Raw genomic sequence first — 27,460 nt, 5'->3', positions numbered from 1 at the left:
AATGTTGCCTCTGAATGGAGCGGCCGCTGTTTTGAGATGCACGCTGGCCACACTGGAACTTGAACGCTCACTCTCTCAAAGAACATGCTTTTGTCTATCGAGGGGGAGATCTGGGCCAAACAGAGGAGCTGCACTTTTGCCAAGTAGGCTGCAAGTTCCATTGACCAGCTCTTGCTGATGGGAGGGGCTCTTTTGCTGACAGGAGGAAGAGAGGGGTCCTGGGACCGACTAGATGAGCACTTGCAGACTGGCACTTGAAAAAAGACTTGAAAGAAAACTACAATCTAACTGGGCCTCTGGTGCACAGACATATTGTGGAATAAGCAGGATAATTATAATGCTGTGGCAGTCACCACTGCGGCAACTAAGAAAACTAAAACATTGCATGTACGGGGGAATGAGATCCAGGGGGATCCAAAGTTACATCACTGCCTTTGCATGTGATTTAGGAGCTGGCAGTGCCAGGCTGCTTTTCAGCTGCGCTTCACCTGTACTTCACCTCTCTCCTTAACTACTTTAATTATACCCCTGTTGGCTCCATTTATTTATATGTATCTATTTTTTTCTCCGTTGGTCTGGCAGGGTGTGAACACCTCAGGTAAGAATGTCAGAACCCAAAATAGCAATGAGCGTCTGCCAAACGACTGCAGGATATGCTGCTTCATTTTTTATCAGATTTCATTTATTAATCACTGACAGAAGCAAAAAAAAGATTTACACCTATAAAAACAGTTATGAGACATGTGTGAGTCACTGCATGTACTGTATGTGTGTCTCTGCCTGTATCAGGTATCTCACCAAACATTTTTCATGCCAATGAATTCATTCCTCGTGGAAACTTCTCGCATTATGTTTGAAAACAGCATCGTGGGAACTTTTTGTTTGTCACTGTAAAGTGTTCAGGTGTGTCTCTGATTATATGGGCCACATGCCCCCCCACCATTCATCTTCCAAAACACAAAGGTACGAGGCAGCGAACGTTTGGAGCGCAGCATTGTTGGGTAATTACAGTAATCACAGTTCGCAGAATAAACTAGATGGAATGTGTGCGTCTTCCATTTTGCCAGGCACATGTGCAGTCACACACTTTCACACCCACACAGCTGCAGAAAAACATACACTGACCCCTATAATGGTGCCGACTGCGCTCAGTGCAGGAATGAGAGGAATTGATGTGGAATGTCAGACTTTTAAGTTGGACACACTGCAGCGCTCTCTTTTGTGCCCCAATGAAGCATGTCTACTATCAGCGGCCTCTGTCACAGACTGAATCTGCTGCAGGGAATCTTGGGAATCTCAGCTACGCAGCGCCTCTTGTTGCTATCCCTCCCTGTCACACACAGCCTGTACTTTGTTTATACAAAGACATGGGGGCTGGACACCCTTCACTCACTGAGAAGAAAGAAAACAGAGATGAGATACAGGTAAGAAGTCATCGAGAGACACGCAGACAGGGGTTAGCGTGTGAGCGCAGACCGCCGCAGAGGTGAAGCTATTTTTGGAGCTGTGAAGGATTCACCCGATGAATTTACATTACTGGAATTCCATTCATGTCAGCACTTAAAAGAGATTTCTCCTGCAGCTCAAAGGAGACACTTTAAATCTCAACGGGCGAGCTAAAACAACCAAGTGCCAATTTTAGACACGTTAACAGGTTTTATAAGCTCAGCGTGTTTCTTTACAGGTACTGATGACTCCTCTGACCCCGATGAACTCACAATTAAAGCAGTTTCTTCACGTTACATACAGAATATCATCTTCCATCAGAACCCGGAGGGAAAATCTGATCCTGACCTTCTCAAATGATGCGACGATCTGAAATAAGCCTTGATCCAAAGATCTGGGGGAGAGATGATAATGCGAGACTTCACTGAACGCCTGTGGGGAAATTGTCTTTCCACTTCTGATTTCAAATTGCAATGTGGGAGATAAAGAAACGAAAAAGCAGGTGTGCTGCCTTTCACACAAGATCACTTCAGCACAGGTGTGTGTAGCCATGTTGGCAGCGTACCTGAAATCAAATACAACCTCATCACAGTCCTGTAAAGAAGAAAACACACAGAGGCACAGCGGAGGAGGATTCTTTAGTGTATTGTACGGCGGCCGCGATAATGATAGCACACACGCTGCTTCTTTCCCCAGCTCCAGTTTTAGGCTCACAGCAGTCGGCTTCCTGAGTTTCAACAAAAACATTTTAGTTTAAAGTCTCCAGCTGCTGCAGCCTCGTCCCAGTGAGACGCGGATTCTAAACGTGACTAGTCGACCTCTCGTTTCTCTGACGTCTCTTCACCCGTCACGACTGACTCATGCCAACACCGGCCCCAGATTCAGAGGCACAGAGGTTGAGGTTGTTTTACGAGACTGAGGTTCATGTTCTCTCTCGTCCTAAAAACGGGAAAGTTTGAATTTCGGGGTTTCGGTCACCTTGAGGAAGTTTGCATTCTACAGTTAAAACCTCACCTCGTGGGGAATGATTTGTATTCCAATATTTTTGGAAACCGAGTAAATACAGAATCAAATTGACTATTTCATGACTTTTGAAATTCACAAATTTTCCACCGGCATTTGATTTGTGACCATTTAGCTTTAATACATTTATATTTATTCGTGTTTAAAAACATTTCCTAGTGTACAAACCTATGCTGTTTAGGATATGAAACTAATTGTAGGGAAAATACTGTTCTGGGATAATTCCTGAGGGTTTAGTTTAATCAGCAGTTATTGATTTCCAGAAGAATTTCCTAAAAACAAACCTCATTTAAAAGTCTAAACGGTAAATGATCTTTATTTTTCTAGACTTTCGAGGCAATTTTGGAGTTCAGTATCTTGCCCAAGGACAATTCAGCATGCAGAATGGGGAGGACTGAGATCAAACCACTGATCTTGTGGTTGGAGGACGACCGCTCTACCCCATCATCCACAGCCTATTTTTCATTGACTCCTCACATGGTTTGGGATGAGTTCAGGGTTTGGTCCTTCACTGGATCAATAAAACACCAGTTCAGTGGAAAGCTGTTGGAAGACGTCTGGGCCTCTTGAATAAAGAACATTAAAATCTCTCCCACATCAAATATCGACAATGAAAATCTCAAATGTTCCAGGGCCGTTCTCCAGCTGGGAACAGTTTTAATTCAAGGCCGGACTATGAGCATTTCCCAGAGCTTTCAACTCTCTCCAGTGGTCCTCAACAGAATGTGTTTAATGGAGGTGAATATGTAATTTCATATAACCAGCTGATGTCAACGGATCCATCTGCCGACAACTGAGCAAACTCCACCTGCTGATGAAGACCACGTGATCTTGATTTTCATCAAACCACAATTTATACGGACAGACGCACACTTGAACTTTTGTAAACAACGATCAGTCACCTGCGTTCACTTCCTGATCGTTTTCTATCAGTCAGAACTCAAAGCGTAAACAAACACTTATCGTCAGTAGCGGTTCCACCTCGTCGTCTACAGACGGACACTCATTAAGTCCTTGTGCCCGTATCTACCCCACCTACCATGCAAATTCTTTTGCTCTCACACACACACAGACACACAAATCACTCAGGGTGCTATGAGTCCTTTAATCATGCCTGTCATGCATATACTCAAGGCGATAATTAAGTGATAAAAATTTCAATGTACTGTAGATACACAAACCGCTCAGGATGCCAAACACAGATTCCTACCAGCGCTGCACAGACTGGCAGGCAACAGTTTATAGTGACGTTATCTGATGTCCTATGGCAGCATTATGAAATTCTCATGCTTCTAGTCCTACAGGGGCCTTTCATGTGGTTGTTGTTGAACATCCATCTTAAAATGTATCACAGGATCATAATAAATCTTTTCATAAGCGCTGTGTACGGCACGGTGTGTGTTTACACACATGAATATGACCTGAACCTACAGTAAGTTACAACACTCGGGTCCCAGTGAGGTCCAAGCAGCTGGGAGGAGGAGGAAGAGGAGGAGGAGGAGGAGGAGTGCCGCAAATGACATTTTAATGATTATTACTGGCCTGAAGCCAGGCTCATAACTCACAGTAACTCTCTGCTCTCTTTCTGCGTCCTCATGGAGCTGAAAGGTGTTGACAGGAGAAGAGTCAGTGGAACCAACAGATATTTGGTTTACAGGTGTCGGGCTCATCAGTTTACTTAAAACCTGTTCGGGGAGCTGAAGCTGTCTTGCTGCATGTGTAGCTACACTGAGCTGCCAGCAGGCTGTTTCCCTTTTTACATTTATGAGGAATTAAGTTAAAATAAATGCGTTACCTATAACAATGAATAAAAAGAAGAAACACGACTAAAGTTTTTTTTGTGCTGTCTGATTCTTCCAGGAGGCACTAATGTTGGAAATCTTTATATATCTTAAATCCTTAATTAACAAATTTTACAAAGTTGTTTTTTTCTCCATAAAGCATTTCAACATGACTTCACTGAGCGACATGTTGCACTAAATAACATTTGGACATTAAATTAAAGATGAATATGGGTTGATTTTGGACTTTTCCATCAGAATAAATAAATAATAAGTAAGTGCAGATAATAAGAGCTCTCTCTTTATGGGCAGCAGACCTGCAGCCTCACCAGGACAGACCCACCACTTCATGAAGGAGCTGCAGCTTAGGACCAAGAAATCTCTTTTTCCGGCCCTGGCCCCCTCTCAACAGTGTGAGGTTTGGACTGAACCTGATGGAAATGCTGTGGCGGGACTCTGGCGCACTGATTCAAATCCTGTTTCCTCATTGGACAGATTATAGGAAATGAAGAAATATAGAAAATGATTATTATTATTACTGAATGTGCTTTGCGTCTAATCCGCAGGTATTTTGAGAGGCAGCCTCCCTCTCTTGTCATTTGCATCACTGCTTCAAACACAGTGAAATACCTGTTTCTGTCACTCCGGTTGCTCTTTGCATGCAGGTGCAATGGTCCTCTCTGAACTTCATGTGACCTCGATATTTTCCTTTATTTGTTACCTGAGTCCTCTCACCAAACCCCGGAGCTTACATCGTGCATTGTGCGTCTTTTTTTGCTTTCTTTGTCACCCGTGTCACTTCTCCGTTCCAACAGGTTGAAAGGAAAAACAGAAACTTCACATGCTGGATCATTTCTGTATGTTTTCTACTATTTATGTGTGTCTGAGCTGTATTTACCAAACGACAGAGACTCAGGGGGCGCTTCAGAAAAAGTTTGCTGCTGTGCGTAAAAATTTAAAATCTAACTTTTCTGTTTCCATAAACAAGTAAAGAGAAGAACGCTTTACACCGTTTTTATCTATCTACGTATCTATCTATCTATCTACCTTTCCATCTATCTATCTATCTATCTATCTATCTATCTATCTATCTATCTATCTATCTATCTATCTATCTATTCATTCATCCGTCAGACAGACTTGACAGGTTAATTACTCTAATAGCCGCCCCCTCTCTTCTTTTCACTGTAAACATATAGACTATATCACTCAATCGCTTGAATGGATTTGGGCTGGAAACCCCGCCTGTGGGCCGTCCCTTGCCGAGGCATTATATTATAGCAAGACGAGCGTGTCTCCGGAGACAGATCTGCGCTCTGCTGCTCCACACTGAGGCTCAGGGTGCCAGCTGCGTTCCAGACCAGCCTCCACTGCTCCGAGGACCGCTACACCTGCTCTGCTGCTGAGCTCCACCAGAGGAGACACTCGAGGGAGAAGAGCCACCTTCTTTACTGGGGAAACATGAAACTTGAAGTTTTCTCTGCGCACCACTTCGTGCAGAAGCCGCTGGAGTTGTGTATGGACGCAGAGGGGGGAGTCCCGTCTCCTCTGTCCGGGGACGAGCTCGGGTCGGACGGGGACTGCGTGGCCAACAGCCCGGCACCTGTCACCCAGGGCGGCGACGGCACCAAGGGGAAGCCGTACACCCGCAGACCCAAGCCTCCTTACTCCTACATCGCCCTCATCGCCATGGCCATCCGGGAGTCCGGCAGCGGCCGCCTCACCCTGGCAGAGATCAACGACTACCTGATGAAGAAGTTCCCGTTTTTCCGCGGCAGCTACACCGGCTGGAGGAACTCCGTGCGCCACAACCTGTCACTCAACGACTGCTTCCTCAAGGTGCTGCGGGACCCCTCCAGGCCCTGGGGCAAGGACAACTACTGGATGCTCAACCCGCACAGCGAGTACACCTTCGCTGATGGGGTGTTCCGCCGCAGGAGGAAGCGCATCGCCAAGAGGGGCCCCAAGCAGGAGCAGGAGAGCCCGGACATCCTGAGCGAGGACACCCGCCTCCCCGGCCCGGAGGAGAGGGTGGGGGCCAACAAGTTCTCCAGCTCCTTCGCCATCGACAGCATCCTCAGCACACCTTTCAAACGGAGGGAGGTGTGCCACGTTGATGCAGACCCCCACGCCCCCCGGCTCTACTGGCCCCCAGGGGCCCATGTACTGCCGTATCCTCTGAACTACCCGGCACAGCACATGTACCTGTCAGAAGCGGCGTCCAGCGGCACAGAGCCCGGCAGGGATGCGCTCACATACCTCCAGCACACAGCACCGGGCATGAGCGGAGCCGAGGCCGCGTTCAGGGTGCCCGACCGGGCGCGATGTTTCCATATAGACTCCCTGCTGTCATGAAACCTCCGGACTGATGTCAGACTTGTGTGTTGAACCATGATGTGCACTTTTATGGGTCTTAACTTCCTGTGCTTCAGCTGTTCAGTGTGTGGGGATGTGTCTGTCTCATCATCTGTGCTGTGCGTCTTTCTGGAGAGGAGGAAAAAACATGGCGTGTGGTTTATATAGTTCCAAGTGTGTGGTGACTGATGTCCTCACGGGACATTCCACAGTGTGTGTGTGTGTGTGTGTGTGTGTGTGTGTGTGTGTGTGTGTGTGTGTGTGTGTATGCGCGCTCACCTCTCCATGGTTCATTGGTCATTTCTACTGTATGACGCGGCAGCCCTGTGCCATGTTGAAACCTAAAACTATTCATCTATTTATATTTTCTTGTTTTTTTATGACCTGCTGTATAAAATACTGTTGTAAATATAAATATAAAAAAATATTGACTGAGCTGCGATGAGAATCACGTGGCTGCACTAGAAACGCATGGAAGAATATCCTGTTCTTTACTGAAATTGATTCATGCATGCCTGGTATTTTTTTGAGAATAAAAGAAATGATGGGACCCCGATGTTGACTGAGTGTTTCATTGCAGACATAAAGAGAAGGTGTTTGATAGAAGCAGATGTGGACATGTACAGATGTGTGGTGTGTGTGTGTGTGTGCGTGCGTGTGTGTGTGTGTGTGTGTGTGTGTGTGTGTGTGTGTGTGTGTGTGTGTGTGTGTGAACAGGCCTTTACACACCTGTTCAGCAGCAGACACACTGAGGGTGGATTTCACCATCTGCAAGGAAGAAAGAAAATATACTTAATCTCATAATCTTTTAAACACCAAAAATCATTATCATCATAGTAGAAATAATACATTTAAACGTACATATTAGCTGATTGTCTCATTTCTTATATTTATATAAATGTGTTGCTTCAGAGGTTTAAGGTTTAAAAAAACACAACACAATAAAACAACAGAATAAATGATAAACTGCGATGATGTTGTGTTTATGTTACTTGTTATCGTGTTGTTTCTTCGTTCTAATCTGCCACAATAAACTATTCTATAATCTGGTGCATCACACTGTGATATTTGTGTTTGAGCTGTGCAGTTTTTGAACAATGGATGAAATTAATGAATAGAAATGCAGGTGGATTAATAAGAGCACAGATGCAGGGGGAATGTCGTGTCATGTTGACTCTATAAATAAAATCTGACAGAAAAATAATAAATAATAACTTTCCATCCAGAGGAGCTCACGAGAAATGGAGACTTTACTGAATCATATTATTGTTATTACATTTAGATTTTATTCTACTTTATTTATTATACTTAAAAAAAACACACACACACATATATATAAATGATTTAGTGATGAATTCAGTTCTGCTCAGTCATTTTTCCCCCTCAATAAAAACACACAGCACCACTGTGGCCAAATGTTCACATGCACACGCACATCATTACCCTGTATATCATCTCTGTGCGCGCACACAGTCCTGCAGGCTCGTGTCCGGAGGGTGGGTCCAGTTGCTCTCCACGGTCCTGAAACACAGACCCCAGCCTCAGCAGGCGCGTGACCAGATGTTCCTCAGACAAACAAGAGAACGATTAATAAAATGATTTCCTGATCTCTACCCACATTTATATTTATTATAAACTACTATCTAATGCTTCTGAAGGTGTAGAGTGTTTGATTCTCTCAATGGTTCACGATGACTTGGGTTTTTATCTGCGTATTTATTTTTTATCAGTGTATTATGTAACATAACCCGGAAATGTTTCCTCAAAATGACGCCGGTTGAATAATAAACTAATGTTAATGGGATTATAAAATAAGATTAGAATTCCCCATCAGAATGAGATTACAAAATAAGAGCTGTTCTGAGGAAAATGACTGATGCCAATGATTTACTGAGGATTAAATTAAGTAGATTTTTAGAGCAAAATACACCTAAAAGAGAAAATTAGAGTTTGAAGTCAGGTTATTTTGACTGTAAAGCTGGAGAAGGACGTGTAAAACTGGATTATAGTTTTTGTTTTGTCATTAAATTCACCTCAATATATATTTTTTCTAATTTAGAATAGAAATACACCAACAGACCTAACTTTATAAGAGGTAAAGGCCTCACTGCATTTAATGTTATGGCTGATTGGTGTGTATCTGTGGTCTGGTTTGAAATCAGTAATTTGATTTGAGATTTATTTTGCAGTTAATAAACCGTGTAAACTGTGAACGTTTAATTTAACGATACACTAATTCACTGACCCACGCATCACAGCTCACGTGCTCGTGTCTTTTCCACGTGCAGACCGAATCTCTGTGGATGAGACCAGCAGCAGACAAACACTGGAGTGTGTCCTCTGAGCTGAGACAGCAGGTGACAGGTGAGACTCGCTCCTGTTTCCAGGGACAATGCTGCGACCTGCAGGTGAAACACCAGAACAACACACCTGTGTGCGGGGCTGTCCCGCGTTTCCTGTCCTCCATCCTCACCGTCAGGACGCGCAGCTTTTATATTTGTAAACCCTTCGTTCAACCCTGCGTCTTTTTCGACCCCTTTACGCGTCGTGCAGCCTCAGAGGAGGAGTTCAGGCCTGTCCCGAGGCTGAATGAGACCCACGTTTGTTATGAGACCAAACTTTTAGGGCAGCACAATGTTAGGAAGTCCAAACAGTCTGTCACTCCTGCACACTGAACCGCGCCTGACCTCCCAGAGCCCCGGAGAGGCAGCTCCAAAGCTGCCGGCACCGCCACAGGAAACACAGGCTGAGGCAAGAGAAAAGCCCGGCAGCCAAAATAATATTAGATTACCATTAAACTGATCTGAACACAGAGTTTGTTATTGTTGTGGTTCATGTATTTGGTTTATTCCGGGTCCATTTAATAAACGAGGAAGATTAAAAACTATGAAACACGTTAGGTTAAATAACTTGATTATTAATGTTTGTAGATTATTTGAGGAGCAAATTATTTCGAATTATTTGTTGATGCTCATTGTTTTTTAATTATCTATAAGTATCATTTATTGTAAAATATATATTATTTACTGATTTTATGATATTAACGTGCGATATAAAGAAGGTTTCTTCCGTTTTATTTCTCAGAGCTCTGGATTAGGTTGCCCGGGGTCAGGCAGGTCGACAAACATTTTCCCAAAATTCTAATCCATCTAATATTTTATGGGGATAAACAATAATCTGAGGCTAAACATGAAAACAAACAGAAGGCCTTATTATGTCGGCAGTGGGCTCATACGGGCCTCCAGCCGTGACTCTATCACAAACACCTCTGAAGCCTCCGTGGTGGCGGCTGATCGCTTGATATTTCCAAAAGGCTAAATTGGGAGCTCGTATAATCTCGGTGCGTAAAGAGCAGCCGGAGCGCCGCGTCTTCAAAGCGGCTCCAGAACAAAGATTCCCGAGGCATCCTGATCTCAGCGGGGATCACAAGTTTCTAATGTCGCAGGAAATTTCTGGGGCCGTTCGGCTCCTCCGCACCGCTCAGTGTGTCACGGTGGAAAAATGATTTTATCCGCACATCCTTTGTTGTGCAAAGTGCAAAGGTTATTGTTGCTGGTTATTGTTTGGAAAATCCTCCGGGCTGTGGCGCAACTTATAAAGGGCAGTGAAGGCAAACACGTGCGCACACACACTCACACATTCGAGGAGGAGGAATGGAATATTGAATAGTGGATTTTTATCTTAATCTGCAAAGTTTGAGCTGATTGTGTTTTATTTAATTCCCCACAATTCAATCGGGTGGTGGAAAGGAAAGCACAAAATATAATCTACAAAAATTATAAAATATAAAATATGCATGAATACAAATTAATAAAAGGAGATAATAAGTGCGCAGTTTGGCCACAGCCAGAAAACGTGTTTTATGTTCTTCAAATCCTAAAGATCTGTGCTCCGTCGCAGCACGGATGTTGATATTATCTTTATGGGATATATAACTCCATCATGTCGGACAAATCTGTGTGTGATGTCTCCATAGGGGAGGAAACTGTCGACGCCCGCTCGCCTAATTTCGCTTTTCTCTCTCTAATGAACGTGGGGCCCATGGGACCGGCTCTGGCCCGGGGCGGTAAGCTGACACTGGCGCGCTGTGTGTGGTATCCAGGGCCGGGCTTGATGGAAAAAGCCTGCTTCCACTCATGTCAAAGTCATTTACTCAGCGCACCCCCCCTCGCTCCATACACGCACGGTAAAGACCACCACCACCTCTCCATCGCTCTCACTCCTCTGCCCCAGCCCGGCACCGCGACAGTTTGTTTTTGTTATCCTCTGGACCCGTTTAGCCGGAAATCATGAGCAGAAATAATACAAATAATACAAGATGGTGCCTTCTTGACCATGATGCGTTTGGGTTGCGTCTGCAGCCGATACCGTGCAGGCCTGCGTGAATCCTTGGAGAGTGGGGTGCAAAGCTGCGTCTTTTACGCACGTTGTGGTGGTTTATTCGTGTCGAGAAAACGCATGACATGCGGCACATGGAGCTGAAATCCCAGCTTCATACATGTAGCGTCAAAGAGAGAGAGGGGGAGGGGGGGCTCGTTTTTTGACTTGTGCGGCTGGCGTGTGGCGATGTTGATTGGGATGTCTGGGGGAGGTTTGATAGATGGCTTAATTGCGTGTAGCCCGAACTTGGAGAGAGGGAGTGGGAGGGGAAGAAAGACGACAAGGAGAGGAGAGAACTGTGGGCTTCAACGCTGCTGAGAACGGTAAGTGGACTTGGGCCAGATTTGGCAGGAGGGGAAGGGGGGGGGGGGGTCTATTCGTCACTGACTTCAGGGAGATTTTCAGGCGCAGAGTGCGGATGAGGAGAAGGGGTGGGGGGTCTCACGCTGAGGGAAGGGAGATTTATGAAATGATAGGCGGTCGGGCTTTGTTTGGCTGGACCATTGCGCGCAATAAGTCGAGGGGTTTTCGTGTTCCCTGCACTTGAGCGATTGGTGGGCGGATGATGGCCACCCGGCGCGCCACATAGCACCACTTAGCGCCGCTATGATACCCAGTGGGGCCGCTGTGACGAGCTAAAGTCCTGGACACTGAGTCTCTAGTGAATATCCAGCTCCCCCCACTCTCTCTTCCTCTTCCTCTCTCCCTGTCAGTGCGTACCCGCCGTGCGTTCTTCATGCGTCAAGGGAGCACCGTGCGTAACGGGAGAGTCGTGCGTAACTGGAGACAGATTTCACTCCATTTTGCTCTGGGATTCTGAGGACCACTGGTGGTGTAACGCTCACTTGCAAGGACACGGATCCGCTGGATCGACATATTTCTCTTCTGAAACATCTCCCCGTTCATCTTTTCTCCCTCCCTCTCTCCTCTATACGCCGGTCGTACGTCAGAAATGACGACCGAGACCCCGCAGCAACAGCTGGACCCTCCGCCTCCTCTAAGATCCAGCCCGGTGTCCGGCGTCCTGCACCCCGCCATGCTGAGCTCACAAGCCGCCACAGAAAGTTCGTCCGCCGCCGTCAAAGGGAAAAAGACGAGCTCTGGTTTAAGGCGACCGGAAAAGCCGCCGTACTCCTACATCGCTCTCATCGTGATGGCGATCCAGAGCTCCCCCACCAAGCGACTGACACTCAGTGAGATCTACCAGTTCCTCCAGGCTCGCTTCCCCTTCTTCAGGGGCTCCTATCAGGGTTGGAAGAATTCAGTCCGGCACAACCTCTCACTAAACGAGTGCTTCATCAAGCTGCCCAAAGGCCTGGGCCGGCCGGGGAAAGGCCACTACTGGACCATCGACCCGGGCAGTGAGTTCATGTTCGAGGAGGGCTCGTTTCGGCGCAGACCCAGAGGCTTCAGAAGAAAATGTCAAGCTCTGAAGCCCATGTACCGGATGATGAACGGCATAGGCTTCGGCACATCCATCCTCCCACAGAGTTTTGATTTCCAGGCTCCATCTGCGACCCTCGCCTGTCACAGCAACAGCTACAACTTGGACATGATGAGCAACTCCATGGCCGGAGGGTACGACGGGCTCAGCGGCGGACACCACGTACCCCACATGTCCCCGAGCCCCGGCTCCACGTACATGGCGAGCTGTCCCGTGCCGTCCAACGGGGAGTATGGACCGGACAGCAGCAGCAGCCCCGTACCCTCCTCTCCAGCTATGGCCAGCGCGCTGGACGGCCACTCCCCGTACGCCAGTACATCCGCTCACTGGGCGTCCTCCGGCGGGTCCCCGTACATCAAGCAGCAGCCTTTGGCCTCCAGCAGCCCCGCATCGTCCGGTTTACACTCCGGCATGTCTGCCTACTCCCTGGAGCAGAGTTACCTTCACCAGAACGGCAGGGACAGCCACTCCAGCGACATATCAGGTACCTCAGACTGATCCACCAAATACAAATGAACAAACACAGTGATGTGTGTCTGCAGCAGGATGTTCTATATGTTATACACAACATGCAATTTATTTTAAATCGGAATTAATTACATATAAAATAATAAATTATATTAAATGAGATTTAAAGGCTCCATTCGCGAAAATAAATTTCCAAATTTGATTGACCCTAATTGATTTAAATTATATAATTTAATTATATGTCCCTTATTTATTAACATAGAGAACTGTTGCTTATATAGTCACTTTACTTTTCAATTAATTATATTGAATGATAAAGTTGCATTGAGTGTTTAGTGGATTATAAAGCAACGCGTCAGTTTTCAAAATGATTATCAGGCCAAATATAAAAATAACCTTCTAATGGTCAGAGTGAAATTGAAAGCACAGTTTGCAGAAAGTCGTAAATCACAATTCACTGGGAATGTTTGGAGGAATTATTAGATTATGAGAAAACATTGATTGTGTGATCGCGTTCCTGCTTCACGCTCATTTCCTTTAACACAACACACGGAGGCTTTACTGAAGTCTGGGGATTTCACCGAGGCGAGCAAACCCACGCTGGAGCCCGAAAGGGTCCCAGAGGTTAACTAAACAAAGACTGCGCAGGTCGGACCACACCGGCGGAGGAGCTGCACCAGCGCGTAACCACCACAGACCAGAGGCCTGGCTCAACTTTACGCTGCGTCTTAATTGAGCCTGTGCGCGGAGGGTGAAGCGTGTTGGACGGTGCAGTGCGCGGTCAGTGACGGTGTCAGGAGCGTTGTCTGTGGGACGGGGGGCGCATGCAGGCTGGGTGGGTGTGGAGGAGGGGGGGCAGCGAGCCTGTGGCCCCGCAGGATAAAGCCACGCTGTCTTCCCCTGAAAAACACCGTCACATCTGGAGTCCTTATGACCTTGACGCAGCCGCAGCCTCCCATTTATTTTTCTGTCTCTGGAAAGAGAGGCTCATTTACAGACACACAGAATGACGGCCACTGACTCCCATTCAAATACATTTCTCAGACTGTGGGGAAAATTACTCACAGATTACTGAGCCTGTAAATCTGTAAAAATGTAAAGTATTGCATTCAGGTTCAGAGAAGCAGCTGAAGGAAGCTGCTCTGGCTTTGACAAAACTAATGAACTGGTGGCTTGTTGCGCTGTCACCAAATGGAAGGAGTCAAATATCCAAATAAATCTTATTGAAAGTTTATATGTTTCCTGGTTAGGTTTAGAAATACAATATTCCAGCTGTAAGTGAAGCTGTAATTACATGGAGCAGTTAAGTAACTCTAATAATAATTTACCAAAACGAGGCCTCATGCAACAACCGAGTTTGTTCATTTTAGAGCCTGTGACAGGGTTGGATCCACTGTCGGTGCAGTTTTAAAAAGAATTAGGTTAAATTCCTTATTAACAAATCTAAATATATAAGGAGCAGCTGGTGGAAAAGGTAAAACAGGCTGGTTTGGATTTTGAAGATGTTTTACACGGTTAAAACAAACCTTCCACACTGTTTCTCTGCAGAATAATTTGATTCAAGATGCATCAAACTCAAATGTTCGACTAATCACGTCTGTGTTAATGTCTCCATAAGTGTTTCCATGTATTTGAGCTCACTCCTGCTCTGTTCTCCTGCAGTGGGGATCCCACGTTACCAGAGCCACTCGTCGGTGTGCGACAGGAAAGATTTTGTGTTGAACTTTAACGGCATCTCGTCCTTCCACCCCTCGGCCGGTGGCTCCTACTACCACCACCACCACCACCACCATCCCCAGAGCGTGTGCCAGGACATCAAACCGTGCGTCATGTGAGCGCACAGGTCTCCGAGGACTTCACACCGGAGAGAAGGAGAAGAAACGACGGCCACAGTGAAACTGCAGGTCATCATCAGAACATTTTTCATTTCTAATCTCGGAGGATTCGCAGCAGGATGTATTTGTTTCCTCCTCCACGCCGCCAGAGTCTCTGTTTTTTTTTTTTCTCTTGGTCGCACTTTTGAGAAAAACTTTTGCATTTTGAAGGAAATGAATGAAGAAACCACCAGAGGCCTTTAAAGAAAAAAACAAACCACTGTGCCTTCAACAGAAGTTTCACAAACACGACTTTTTAAAAATGTGTTTGCTCCTGTAACACGTGCAAACACTTTGTATTCTATGTAACTCTGTTCTATAACTACACACACGACGCTTGAGGCTAACATGAACTGCAACAAACCTTGCACTTATTGTATAATCCTTTGCCAACTTGGTTTCTTTTTGTCTTGTAAAATGATTCAATAAAGCTGATATATATTTTAGGCTAAATTCAGACTTTTGTGCTTCCATGCAAATACACGTCTGTTATGAGTTGAACTTAAACTTCACTTTGCATCAAAAAAAAAAAAAGAAAAACAGGAGATATTGAGATTGAATATCAGAAAAACAAATGTTAATTTTTTTTGCACATCTGGTTCTTTATACAATCCAACATTTCCAGCAGTGTTGGAAAACAACTCAGGGCATTTACTCATTTGAGAGATGTTGTATTTTATATTATTTTCTTCTGCTTTAAACTCATTAATCTTATTGACGACATTTGCACATTAAGATTTTAGATTCTGCATCAGTTTGGTTTTTTCTAACACAATTTTCGACCAAACTAAACTTTATAGATCTCTCCTGCAAAACAGCTGCAATTCAAAATGCTTAAAGTGATGAAATAATATAAAATAGTGTCAACACTTTCATGAAGTATTTAGTATTAGTGCTTAAACAAGAACTGGAGTACAAGACTTTTACCTATTACTCAGTTTTTTTTGCAGTAATGTAACTTTTACCTAAATAATTGATCTTTACGGAACTTCCTCCTCTGGTGGTCATGTTTAAATTAGAATTATTCTTATTCAATAACAAAGACACATAAACGATATGATAACCTCCTTGAATCTCACGTTTCACTTGAAGAAACATTTCATCATCAAATTCATAATTTCCACTCTGAGAGGATTTAAAAGAGTGACGTGCAGTTTTTGTTTTAATATGCAGTTGTGATTATTATTATTAGAAGAAAACTGATTATATGATATATGATGACTCATTTAATTAAGTCCAAGTCGATTAGAAGTGTATAAAATATGCAACTGAAATCAAACCCTTGAGTTTTAAAATGAAAATGAGTAAAATAAATTCAGAGCAGCAGAATGAGCCCTGAGTGAAACACGTTATGAATTATTGTTCGTCATACTAACAGATTGTCATTACTGATTAAAGCCCCAAAACGTTTGCAATGACGAGGGCGAGGATTCGTTTGTTATCAGCTGCTTTTGTTTTTCACTCACTAAATAATGTGAAGGATTAAAAGAGACAATATTTTCCTCTTGACAAATCTGGTCGAATAATAGAAGTTTAAAGTAGAATGACGGTGAAATACTCAAGTAACGTACAAGTACTCATCCAAATGTTGTCAGTTACTTTCCTCTGGAGTGTTGATGGATGAGAGTAAACTAGAAACATCAGAGCCACAGGCTGAAACACCTTAACAAGAGAGTTTGATGAGAGTTTAAAAAAAAGAGAATTTTAAATTTTAATTCATGGGATTTTACTCTTTTTGGATATTTCCACATTTGTGCACGTCTGTGACCTCGGCCTGCAGCCTGACACAGATGAAGCTCCTCTCTGCACATGTGCACGTCTGAGGCTGCAAAACATTGGAGGACGCCACATATAAACAAGTGAGACAACAGAGGCCTGCGTCTCTGGAAATGCAACAGAGATATTTTTAGAGCAGTAAACAGATGAGACTCAGGGAGAGCAGCCTCGTCACACAAACACACAGCAGACTTTGGGCGGCTGCAGGTTTTGTCTACGTGGTTTTTGGTTGTGACTCAAGCGCAGCATCTCTCAGGACTCAGGCCTGTGACAGGAGCGGCTTCTTATCAGGACACAGTTCCTCTAAATACTATCTTTAAATCCTCTGTAGCTTGAGAAAATGCTTTAACTGAGATGTTTAATGTCTATTATCACAGCATTTCTCGGCATTTTCAACTACACAATAGGTTTTAAAGCGTCTCTCCAGGACAGGAAGGTGAACATGTAGGAAGACAGAGCTCGAGAGCCTGATTTCATGTGTTATACATCACATCTGTCCCTGACGAAGCCAGATGTGTTGCTACATTATGATTCAGAGAAAAAGGAAAAGGTTTGACATGAAACCGTTGCACAGATCGTTTCTCCACATCACTGCTGCAAACGGCTCGTGAGCAAGATTCAGATTGAAAATCAGGGGCCTCCCTCTGTAGCTGTGAACTCTTTGAGGAACAACATATGTTTCTATGGGCTGATGATGCAGAGAGAGAAGAAGAAGAAGAAGAAGAAGAAGCAGAGCAGCAGCAGCCGCACGCTGACAGACATAGTTTGATGCATATTCATGTGAAGTCATAGGAAGTCACAGTTTTTTCCTGAACGCAGCCCAGCGTGATGAAAACTCGAACTGATTCTGCAGCAGCTGGATTTTCCATGACAGAATTAGTTTGAGAGGGAAGATGAACTTTCAATATAGTGGAGTACTGCGCCATCTAGCGGCTGAAACGATCACACAGAGCACATTATGAAGAGGTTCAGCTGATGAAACTTCAGATCTACACTCACTGTGATCACTGAAGTCTCAGCAACACAATTAAAACCAATAAGTAACATTTAGATTTAAAGTTCACAGGTTATATTAACACATTTTATAACTTATATTTAAAAAAGAAGAGTAATAGTGAGAATGTCTCAGGGTCAATGTACCAAATATAAAACAACATTTACACTCAGTCACAATCTCAAGTCTTCAGTCAACCGAACCTCAGATGTGCACGTGTTCTGACCGTGAAGACGCCAAAGAACCGAGAGACAAACACCAGGAGGGCAAACCCACAGCCGGGATTCAAACCAGGAACCTTCTTGCTTTGAGGCGACAGTGCAAACTTCCAGATTTTTGTTTTGATCAAATTGAACAGAGCAGCGGGTCAGTTCCCAAAACATGTCGGACATGAAGGTGATGAAGCTGCTGCTGCTGCTCCACTGGATTCTCTGTAGTGCTGCTTTTGCTGCTGCTTTGCTGCTGCTTTTGCTGCTGCTTTGCTGCTGCTTTTGCTGCTGCTTTGCTGCTGCTTTTGCTGCTGCTTTGCTGCTGCTTTTGCTGCTGCTTTGCTGCTGCTTTTGCTGCTGCTTTGCTGCTGCTTTTGCTGCTGCTTTGCTGCTGCTTTTGCTGCTGCTTTGCTGCTGCTTTTGCTGCTGCTTTGCTGCTGCTTTTGCTGCTGCTTTGCTGCTGCTTTTGCTGCTGCTTTGCTGCTGCTTTTGCTGCTGCTTTGCTGCTGCTTTTGCTGCTGCTTTGCTGCTGCTTTTGCTGCTGCTTTGCTGCTGCTTTTGCTGCTGCTTTGCTGCTGCTTTTGCTGCTGCTTTGCTGCTGCTTTTGCTGCTGCTTTGCTGCTGCTTTTGCTGCTGCTTTGCTGCTGCTTTTGCTGCTGCTTTGCTGCTGCTTTTGCTGCTGCTTTGCTGCTGCTTTTGCTGCTGCTTTGCTGCTGCTTTTGCTGCTGCTTTGCTGCTGCTTTTGCTGCTGCTTTGCTGCTGCTTTTGCTGCTGCTTTGCTGCTGCTTTTGCTGCTGCTTTGCTGCTGCTTTTGCTGCTGCTTTGCTGCTGCTTTTGCTGCTGCTTTGCTGCTGCTTTTGCTGCTGCTTTGCTGCTGCTTTTGCTGCTGCTTTGCTGCTGCTTTGCTGCTGCTTTTGCTGCTGCTTTTGCTGCTGCTTTGCTGCTGCTTTGCTGCTGCTTTTGCTGCTGCTTTGCTGCTGCTTTTGCTGCTGCTTTGCTGCTGCTTTTGCTGCTGCTTTGCTGCTGCTTTTGCTGCTGCTTTGCTGCTGCTTTTGCTGCTGCTTTGCTGCTGCTTTTGCTGCTGCTTTGCTGCTGCTTTGCTGCTGCTTTGCTGCTGCTTTTGCTGCTGCTTTGCTGCTGCTTTTGCTGCTGCTTTGCTGCTGCTTTTGCTGCTGCTTTGCTGCTGCTTTTGCTGCTGCTTTGCTGCTGCTTTTGCTGCTGCTTTGCTGCTGCTTTTGCTGCTGCGTTGCACAGACGAATGTTAACAGACCTGCTGCAGAACCTCTTCAGCAGAAATACAGAGAATCCAGTGGAGCTGCATCATCTTCTGCAGACTCATCGCACTGAGAGTGTGACATGAATAAGTTGCTGCATGTTTTTATATAGAGACTGAACCTCGTCCAATGTTTAAAAGTCTGGATAAGTGTACAACCGACGTACCCATGAGCAACGCATTTTGCCTGTTTGCTGAACATGAGCAGAACAGACCAGCACAGGAGGGATGATGTGAAAATAACGTGGAACGACTCCACATTTAAAAGAGAGAGAGAAAGAGAGAAGGAAGGAGAGAGTGAGCAGCTCACTGCTCAACTGATGTGACTGATAAACTGCAGACGTTTGCTACATCAGCTGCAAACTACAGAATCACTGAAGACTCAAAGACTCTAAAAGAAACAGAAATACACATTGACCCAGACAATTATAACAACTACACATATAAAGTGTGTAGTAGAGGATGTAGACGTGTGTTGCACTACAATGGATGTGGAAAGAAACTGAAGAATATGTCAAATAAACATCTACAAAAGTTGAAATGATCATGTTGAAGTTTCTTACTTTCTACGATCAATTTAAACTAAACCGTTAAAAAGTGTTGAGGATGTTGTGACAACTGAACCAGGACCAGTTTTCTGACTCTTTATCTTCCGGCCGTCTCATTTTAAATATACACATTTGTGAGGTTTTTAAAAAAGCTGCCACACAGTGAGGAGCTCTGTGGCCTTGAGAGCTGCTTCACCCTTCGTCCCACCAGACGCAGCCAGGGAAGCAAACAGCAGATTAATGTGTTGCACATGGATGATTGGCAGCTATTTATTTGAAAAGCAGCAGCAATGTGCTCGTTTTGGTGAATGACTGCTGACGTCCTGGGATATTTTGGGAATCTGTCTGTGTTTAATTAGGTTCTTAATATAAACACTGTCCACGACACAGGGAAGGGCCTCCGGAGAACTTCATATGATCCCACAGGAGAGTCACCAGTTTAAACACAGGGTTGAAATATTCATTATAATGCCTATTGGTGTAGAATTATTATTATTATTATTATTAGTAGTAGTTGTTGTACTACTACTAGTAGTAGTAGTTGTTGTAGTAGTTGTAGTAGTAGTTGTAGTAGTAGGTTGTGAGGGTTGCTCATAAATTAAAGGTTTCCTTCCTTTACTCTCCGGTTGGTGCATGTGCATCACTCTGACAACAGGGGGCGCTGTAACACTACTTACTGTCAATTTGTGTGTAAAAACGGGACTGGAGGGATTGATGACTTCATATTCAGTGATGAGGATGAAGATGAGGATGATGATGATGGTGAGGATGAAGATGATGGTGAGGATGAAGATGATGGTGATACCTAGAATTGTGAAACATAGAAAGTGAGTTTCAGTGACAGAATCTTTTGAAAAACAAGAATCTTCATTGATTTAATTTAACTCACATTTAGTTTCTTTTTTCTTTAACATTTGTGAATATTCTTAATCGTGTCATTTTTCCTTTATTCAATCAAATATCTGTGGTTTGAATGTGTTTCCCTGTTTTTGTCGCTTTTGTCTCCTTCTTTGACAAAGTTTTCAAATTAACAACCAAACTGCATCTGAACAAACCTTCACAGAGCATTGATTTGTCCGTAGATCTGTTATTGGATTTAAGTTTATATTGAGCTACGTGTCCATCCATGGATCCATCGTGCGCTTTTACGCACAGGCCGCTAGGGGGCAGGAGTGTGTCGTGCTTCAAACTCGTCCAGTAAAACTAGAATTAAATGAAATGACATCGATGAAACGTCACCGGCACATTTCTGCTGCATTTACACATGAAGAGGTTTGAAGGAAGTTTTGGTTTTTTAATTTGTTTTAAAGTATCAGAGCTTTTTCTCTGAGGTGTTTAACTTTTTATCAGAGATTCTCAGAACTCTCGAATCAAACACCTTCACTGTAACGTCCGAATAAAGTCCACATAAATATGTTTGATGTGATGAATCGGATTTGATTATTATCAGAGGAGACTGTGGGTCAGTTACCTCCAGGATGATGCTGCTGCTGCAGCTCAGCGGCCCCGGAGCGTCCCTCTGTCAGCAGGGGTCACTGGTCAGTCGTGGCCGCAGCAGAGGCGTCAGAGCCCGGACCTCACAGGTGACTCTGCCCGGCCTCCTCCTCCTCTTCTTCTTCTTCTTCTTCTTCCTCCTCATCCTCCTCCTCCTCAGTGCTAACACATGTAAATCACACAACAAAGAGCGAAGTGGAAACACTCAGGTGAGACACCAACTCCTCACAGATCTTCACTTTCTTATCAGAGTTCGTCTTTAATTCTCAGCTTCTCTTTTCCCATCACATCTAAATTATTTCAACAAGCCTGGATTTATACACGTGACTGAATTAAACCTGATTTATATTTAAGAATTCCATGAGCTCTTATCAAAGTGACTTAATACAAATAAACTGCACGTGATTTTTTACTTAACCAGTCAAAAAGAAAAAAACGTTTATAAACTAATTAAGTTTTTCACTTTGATTCAATAAAGAGATTCATCGAAACATGGTTTTTCGTTTTTGACTTAATTTGTGGATTTAGAGGAATATGAAAAAGAATTAAACATAAATAGGAGACGACAACATGACGTATTTTATAAAATCTTTTAAACGCCTAATTTGAATTCTACATTATTTAAAAGACAAAAACGTGTAATAAATTCTATGTTCTTTGGTCCGAAGCTGGAAATAAAAAAAAACATTAAATTCCCTTTAGAGAAACACTGAACATGCAGAGCTGCTTTATTCTTTTTGATTAAATGAAATCATTCAAACATTTGAGCAAACGAGTCTGTTCAAACGTTTTTTAGACTCAACTTGCATTTTAATTAAACGTGAGCGAGAAGAACAATTAATTAATAAAAAGCATCCGGACGTTTTCTTGAAAACAAATCTCCGATAAAAAAAATAGGAACAAATGTTTCACGGTTGTTTTTTAATGTGTCCTGTTGTTTTATTTGATTCTATTTGACATTTCTCACATGAATAATAAACTGCGAACAAACCCGAGATGGATCATTATATAAAACAACAGTGTGTCTTCTCTGTGTGAAGAAATAGATTAACTCAAATCTCTGTGGTGTTTTCAAACCATTACTTCATGAAGCTGCTCGTGTTGGTTTTACTGGAATCAACACGTGAAGCTTTGATGGTCGTTCACACCCGGAGGCTCCGTGTGAAAGACATTTGGACGAGTTCGAATTAAAAACCGTCACCTCGAGGTCCCTGTTCTTCTTCTCACCCAGCAGCCAAATGATCTTCATTTAACTTTAATGAGTCCCAGCACACACACACACACACACACACACACACACACACACACACACACACACACACACACACACACACACACACACACACACACACACACACACAGTTGGGGGGGCTCTTTCATGTCCATCTGTTTATTCAGAGGTCTCTCTCACTCCGCGGCCTCGTCGCTCTCAGCTCCTAGAGTAGAGTTCCTAATCGTTGATACCTCGGCTCTAATGACAGAGACGATATTTGAATCACGCAGGTGTGAACCTTTAATTTAGGAAAAGCCCCCAAAGTCCCCACGAAGGACCCGATGCTGGCAGATATCACAGAATGTCCCTTTTTTTTTGATTATTTCCACTTTTACGCGTGAGCCTCGAGATGGAGAGGAGGAGGGGAGACCTCAGATATTTCAACCACATGATAATCTCACATTCTGTATTTCAAATAAATAAATAAATAATCTTATATCGCAGATAATATATAAGATATATTATAATGTATTAAACGATCTTTGGTGGTGTCATTAAGAAGGCCTATATTTTCCAGCCATTTGGGCACACCCTTTACGGCGCTTTAATAACTCATGTTTAAACTGATGAGGAGAAGAGGAGGAGAGGAGGGGGAGGGGGAGGAGGAGGAGGGAGGTGTAGTAACTTTTATCGCCGTGCAGCTTTTCCACAGGTTCATTTCGTCCTCCAATTGGATGATGGCGCACACATTCTGGGAGGAGCAGCCGCAGCAGCCAAAAGGGAGGAATAAATGTGAAGGGTGAAAAAAAAAAGTTGCTCGCCGTGTAGACTCACTCACGCTCCTCCAGCTTCACTTTTAGCCTCCTCTGTTTCCCAAATGCTCACTGCGGCAGCGTGCGCTCTCTCCGGTTCACCGTGGCGAGCTGTGGCTTAAACAAGGAGCTCCACACCTTCAAGAAAGAAGAGAGACCTTTGACGGAGTCGGAGCGCAGGCAGAGGCTGTGAGTTTCTCGGGGGGACGCAGTTTGGAGAGGTTTTACGCATTGCGCAGGATGCAGGCGCGCTACTCCGTCTCCAGCCCCAACTCTTTGGGAGTTGTACCTTACATCAGCAGCGACCAGAGCTACTACCGGGCCGGTGGTGGATACACCGGGATGCCTGCGCCCATGAGCATGTACTCCCATGCGGCCCACGACCAGTACCCGGCCAGCATGGCCCGCGCGTACGGACCGTACACCCCGCAGCACCAGCCGAAGGACATGGTCAAACCTCCGTACAGCTACATCGCTCTTATCACCATGGCGATCCAGAATTCACCGGAGAAAAAGGTCACCCTGAACGGGATTTATCAGTTTATCATGGAGAGGTTCCCCTTCTACCGGGACAACAAGCAGGGCTGGCAGAACAGCATACGGCACAATCTGTCCCTCAACGAGTGCTTTGTCAAAGTGCCCCGGGACGATAAGAAGCCCGGTAAGGGCAGCTACTGGACCCTGGACCCGGACTCCTACAACATGTTTGAGAACGGCAGCTTTCTGCGGCGCCGGAGGAGATTCAAAAAGAAGGACGTGCAGAAGGACAAGGACGAGAGGCCGGGAAAGGACCCTTCCTCCCGCACCCCGGGCCGGGAGCAGGAGCCGCCGGCGCAGGGCTCTCAGCCGGTGCGCATCCAGGATATAAAGACTGAGAACGGGAGCTCCACGCCGCCGCAGGCCGCGTCCCCGTCCCTGAGCACCGTGCCAAAGATCGAGAGCCCCGACAGCAGCAGCAGCATGTCCACAGGCAGCCCGCACAGCGTGCCCTCCACCCGGTCACTCAGCATGGACGGACCCGAGCACCACCACCACGGCCAGGCCCCGGCGCAGGGCTTCAGCGTGGACAACATCATGACCTCCCTGCGAGGATCTCCGCAGGCCGAGCTGTCGCCGCCTCTCATCGCCTCCTCCCGGACAGGTATCACCCCGTCACTGTCGCTCAACTACTCCCCCAGCCAGACCTCCGCCTACAACCCCACGACCTGCAACCAGAACGGAATCTCCACAAACCCCAACGCGACCTATCAGTGCAACATGCAAGCCATGAGTCTGTACGCAGGGGATCGATCCACCGGCGGCCACCTGGCACCGTCCACCACGGTCGAGGAGGCGCTGCCCGACTATTGCATCACCACGACCACCGCGTCCCCGCTCGGGCACAGCAACATGAGCCAGGCGGGCCCGGACGGCCACCACGCGCACCAGGGCCGGATCGCCTCCTGGTACGGGGACCTGAGCCACTTGAACCCGGGTTATCCGACGCAGCAGCAGAACTTTCACTCCGTGCGTGAGATTTTCGAGTCCCAGCGGATTGGGCTGAACGGCTCCCCGGTGAACGGGAATAATAGCTGTCAGATGGCCTTCCCGTCCGGCCAGTCCCTGTACCGCACCACGGGAGCTTTTGTTTATGACTGCAGCAAGTTCTGAACACGTGTCTCTGAAAATAACTCTAATATATATTTTCTATATTTTTTGTACCTTTGGTCTTTGCCTCTCACTCCGTGGACAGACATCGATCTGTTGTCGTTTCTCCACAGACACGTAAGTTTCCTTCCCTCTCACTTTGAGATTTAGTTTTTCAAGAAGTGTCAAACAGCAGCAGCTCGTTGTGACTGTAAATTAAATCTAATATAGTAATTTATTTTTTAGGAGAAAAGGGGGGAGTGGTTGGATGTTGAGGACCAAACACTTTAACGTTTTCCAGTTTTCTTATTGTGCCTTTATTTGTCCCAGTCCTTGTATAGAAATAGAGGGGAACCTGTAGCCTGTACTGACTTATTTTATTCATCTTGTCTTATTTGTTTAAAAAAAAAACTATTTCGAAGGCATTACAATTGTTTCTTTAATAAAGTGCCGTCTATTTGATTTAAATTGGAGTGGTTTATTAGCACAGGGGGTCTTTAAAGAAGGGTACTGCTATAAAGAGAAGTCGATGTTGAAGAATAATCTGATGAAGGCAAAAATATGTTTGATTTTGAAATTATTTTTAGTTGCTAAAATGCTTTGAAAATGATGGCCACTGAAAAACTCTCTACATTTTGGGGGAAAATACGCATGAGATGTGTTTTAGTGACGTTACTCCTCCGCGAACGTATTTTAATTCTCATAATTTGGATTTTTCAAAGTGTAAAAGCCAAAACAACGATATAACAGAACGATTAAAGGCTCATGTGAATATGTGGTTCAATAAGAAATGTTTTTTTATTTTAGGGTGACAGGGTATTTGCGTCCTGGGTGAGGTTCCATCTGAAATAACCGAGTGGGAGGCGAAACTGATTCATGCTGCTTTTCTTTTTTAAACTCTCGCTGAGAAGCTGGAGACTTTATTTTCAGCGCAGTAAATAAATACACGTGTAGCAGCGGAATGAAGGAACTGAAGGAGCCAGTCAGCAAAACAAATCAGTCATTACAACCGTGTGTGTGTGTGTGTGTGTGTGTGTGTGTGTGTGTGTGTGTGTGTGAGGGAGGGAGGGAGGGAGGGTTTGGATGGAGGGATGAAGGAGGTGGAGGTTGTGTTCAGAGGACACTGACGGTCCTGCTGAAGATGATGAAGATGAGGAGCAGTGGGATGAAACATGGCTGCTGATGTTTGTTTATTCCTTGGTGACGTAAGAACCCCCCTACTAAAAAATAAATAAATAAATTAAATATAAAAATAAATATAATTTCCAAAAATTGTTGAGAAGATCGAGAAGAAGAAGATTTTCATCATCAGGCTTTTTGTTGTTTAAATGTAAACGTTGTTAAAATGTTATTTATTTATTTGGTTTTATTTTTACTGTTAAGTATTTAGTTCAAGCGCAGTTTCAGAAATTCAGATTATTTAATGAAAATACATTTAGAAGATGATTTATCAGCTGAAACATACACGTGATGAAACACAGACGGTTTTAAAGATTATTTAACATCAAACAATCAGACAGTTAAATATAGATCCTCACGATTATGAGCGATTTAAATTATCACTGAATATATTTTACATCGTGAATAATCATACAAATATTATCATGACGTATACAATCAGAGTTCAACTGTAAACTCACCTGAACACATTAATACAACTAATATTAATAATAATATTAATAATAATAATAAACAGTCTGTTTTCCCTCTAATTTGTATTAACAGCAAACTTATTAATTTCTATTTCTTTCTTTTAATGCTGGAGCTCTCGAAGCTTCTTTGCCTCAACCATTGATACAGGTTGTGTGTGTGTGTGTGTGTGTGTGTGTGTGTGTCTGTCAGTTTCAGGGGTTTGAGATCTCGATGAGCAAACACTCATTATAACGTAAACAGTTCTTTGTGTGCCTCACTGCTGCAGCTTCTCTCCTGAGGGTTCATCTCCTCACAACTCACACGATCAGCGCGTTAGACTGAATCCTCTAGTTATTAAAACTTATGATCACGAAAAAAGAAAAGATTATTGCTTCTAAACAAACGTCTTCGTGATTGATGCGCCACTCAGAGAGTCAGGAAGGAAATCTCACTCCAGGCTGCGAATCATTTTTCATTATGAGGACGAGACAGGAGGAGGTGGTGGAGGTCAATGGAGAGGATGTCAACAATGCACTTTAGGAAAAGACGCACAGGAGCCTGAAGCAGAGTCTGACACCGCCTCATCCAGAGCACCTCCACCGGGCCTGCAGCACCTCCACCGGGCCTGAGTCAGAGTCTGACACCGCCTCATCCAGAGCTCCTCCACCGGGCCTGCAGCACCTCCACCGGGCCTGAGTCAGAGTCTGACACCGCCTCATCCAGAGCTCCTCCACCGGGCCTGCCCAGCGCTGCAGCCCGGGGGGCCCGTGAGCTACCGGTGCGTAAAGGGACAAAAGACTCCGGAAAAAAACTCGTCACGCTGCCAATCAGCTGTTAATCTCCACTTAAGCGCAATCAAATCGCACAATTAAGGATTTTTGTTGTTGTTGTACAGTATCAATAATTAAGACCAGAGTTAAAACAGACTCCGCCTGGAGGGAGCACTTGGAGAATCCACCGCAGTGATGTTGAGGAGGATGTTCTGAGTTGTAAAGAAACCTGAGCTCCCAGCGGCTGTTTGCAGTGATTGACAGGCAGCAGAGTTTCTACAGGGAGACACCTGAAAACATCCAGGAGCTGCAGGAGATATTTTTATCCTCACAGGGAGGATG

At 44.8% G+C, this 27,460-nt stretch overlaps 3 protein-coding genes across 3 annotated transcripts; all 3 read left to right on the top strand.

The window, feature by feature from the left end:
- Nucleotides 1–5,543: 5,543 nt before the first annotated feature.
- foxq1b (forkhead box Q1b) lies at nt 5,544–7,161 on the top strand. Its single transcript, XM_020102558.2, has one exon. The coding sequence runs from the start codon at nt 5,712–5,714 to the stop codon at nt 6,603–6,605; it is 894 nt and encodes a 297-aa protein (XP_019958117.1). The 5' UTR covers nt 5,544–5,711; the 3' UTR covers nt 6,606–7,161.
- A 4,608-nt stretch (nt 7,162–11,769) lies between these two features.
- foxf2b (forkhead box F2b) lies at nt 11,770–15,224 on the top strand. Its single transcript, XM_020102559.2, has 2 exons — nt 11,770–12,913; nt 14,560–15,224. The coding sequence occupies exons 1-2, from the start codon at nt 11,938–11,940 to the stop codon at nt 14,730–14,732; spliced, it is 1,149 nt and encodes a 382-aa protein (XP_019958118.1). The 5' UTR covers nt 11,770–11,937; the 3' UTR covers nt 14,733–15,224.
- Nucleotides 15,225–23,008: 7,784 nt separating this feature from the next.
- foxc1b (forkhead box C1b) lies at nt 23,009–25,494 on the top strand. The gene has a single exon (XM_020102534.2). The coding sequence runs from the start codon at nt 23,331–23,333 to the stop codon at nt 24,738–24,740; it is 1,410 nt and encodes a 469-aa protein (XP_019958093.2). The 5' UTR covers nt 23,009–23,330; the 3' UTR covers nt 24,741–25,494.
- The last annotated feature ends 1,966 nt before the right edge of the window (nt 25,495–27,460 follow it).

The sequence above is a fragment of the Paralichthys olivaceus genome, chromosome 3, assembly GCF_024713975.1.
Source record: "Paralichthys olivaceus isolate ysfri-2021 chromosome 3, ASM2471397v2, whole genome shotgun sequence".
NCBI classification, from domain to species: Eukaryota; Metazoa; Chordata; class Actinopteri; order Pleuronectiformes; family Paralichthyidae; genus Paralichthys; species Paralichthys olivaceus.
Note: the sequence above shows the minus strand (reverse complement) of the source record. Positions and strands in the feature narration are given on the sequence as shown.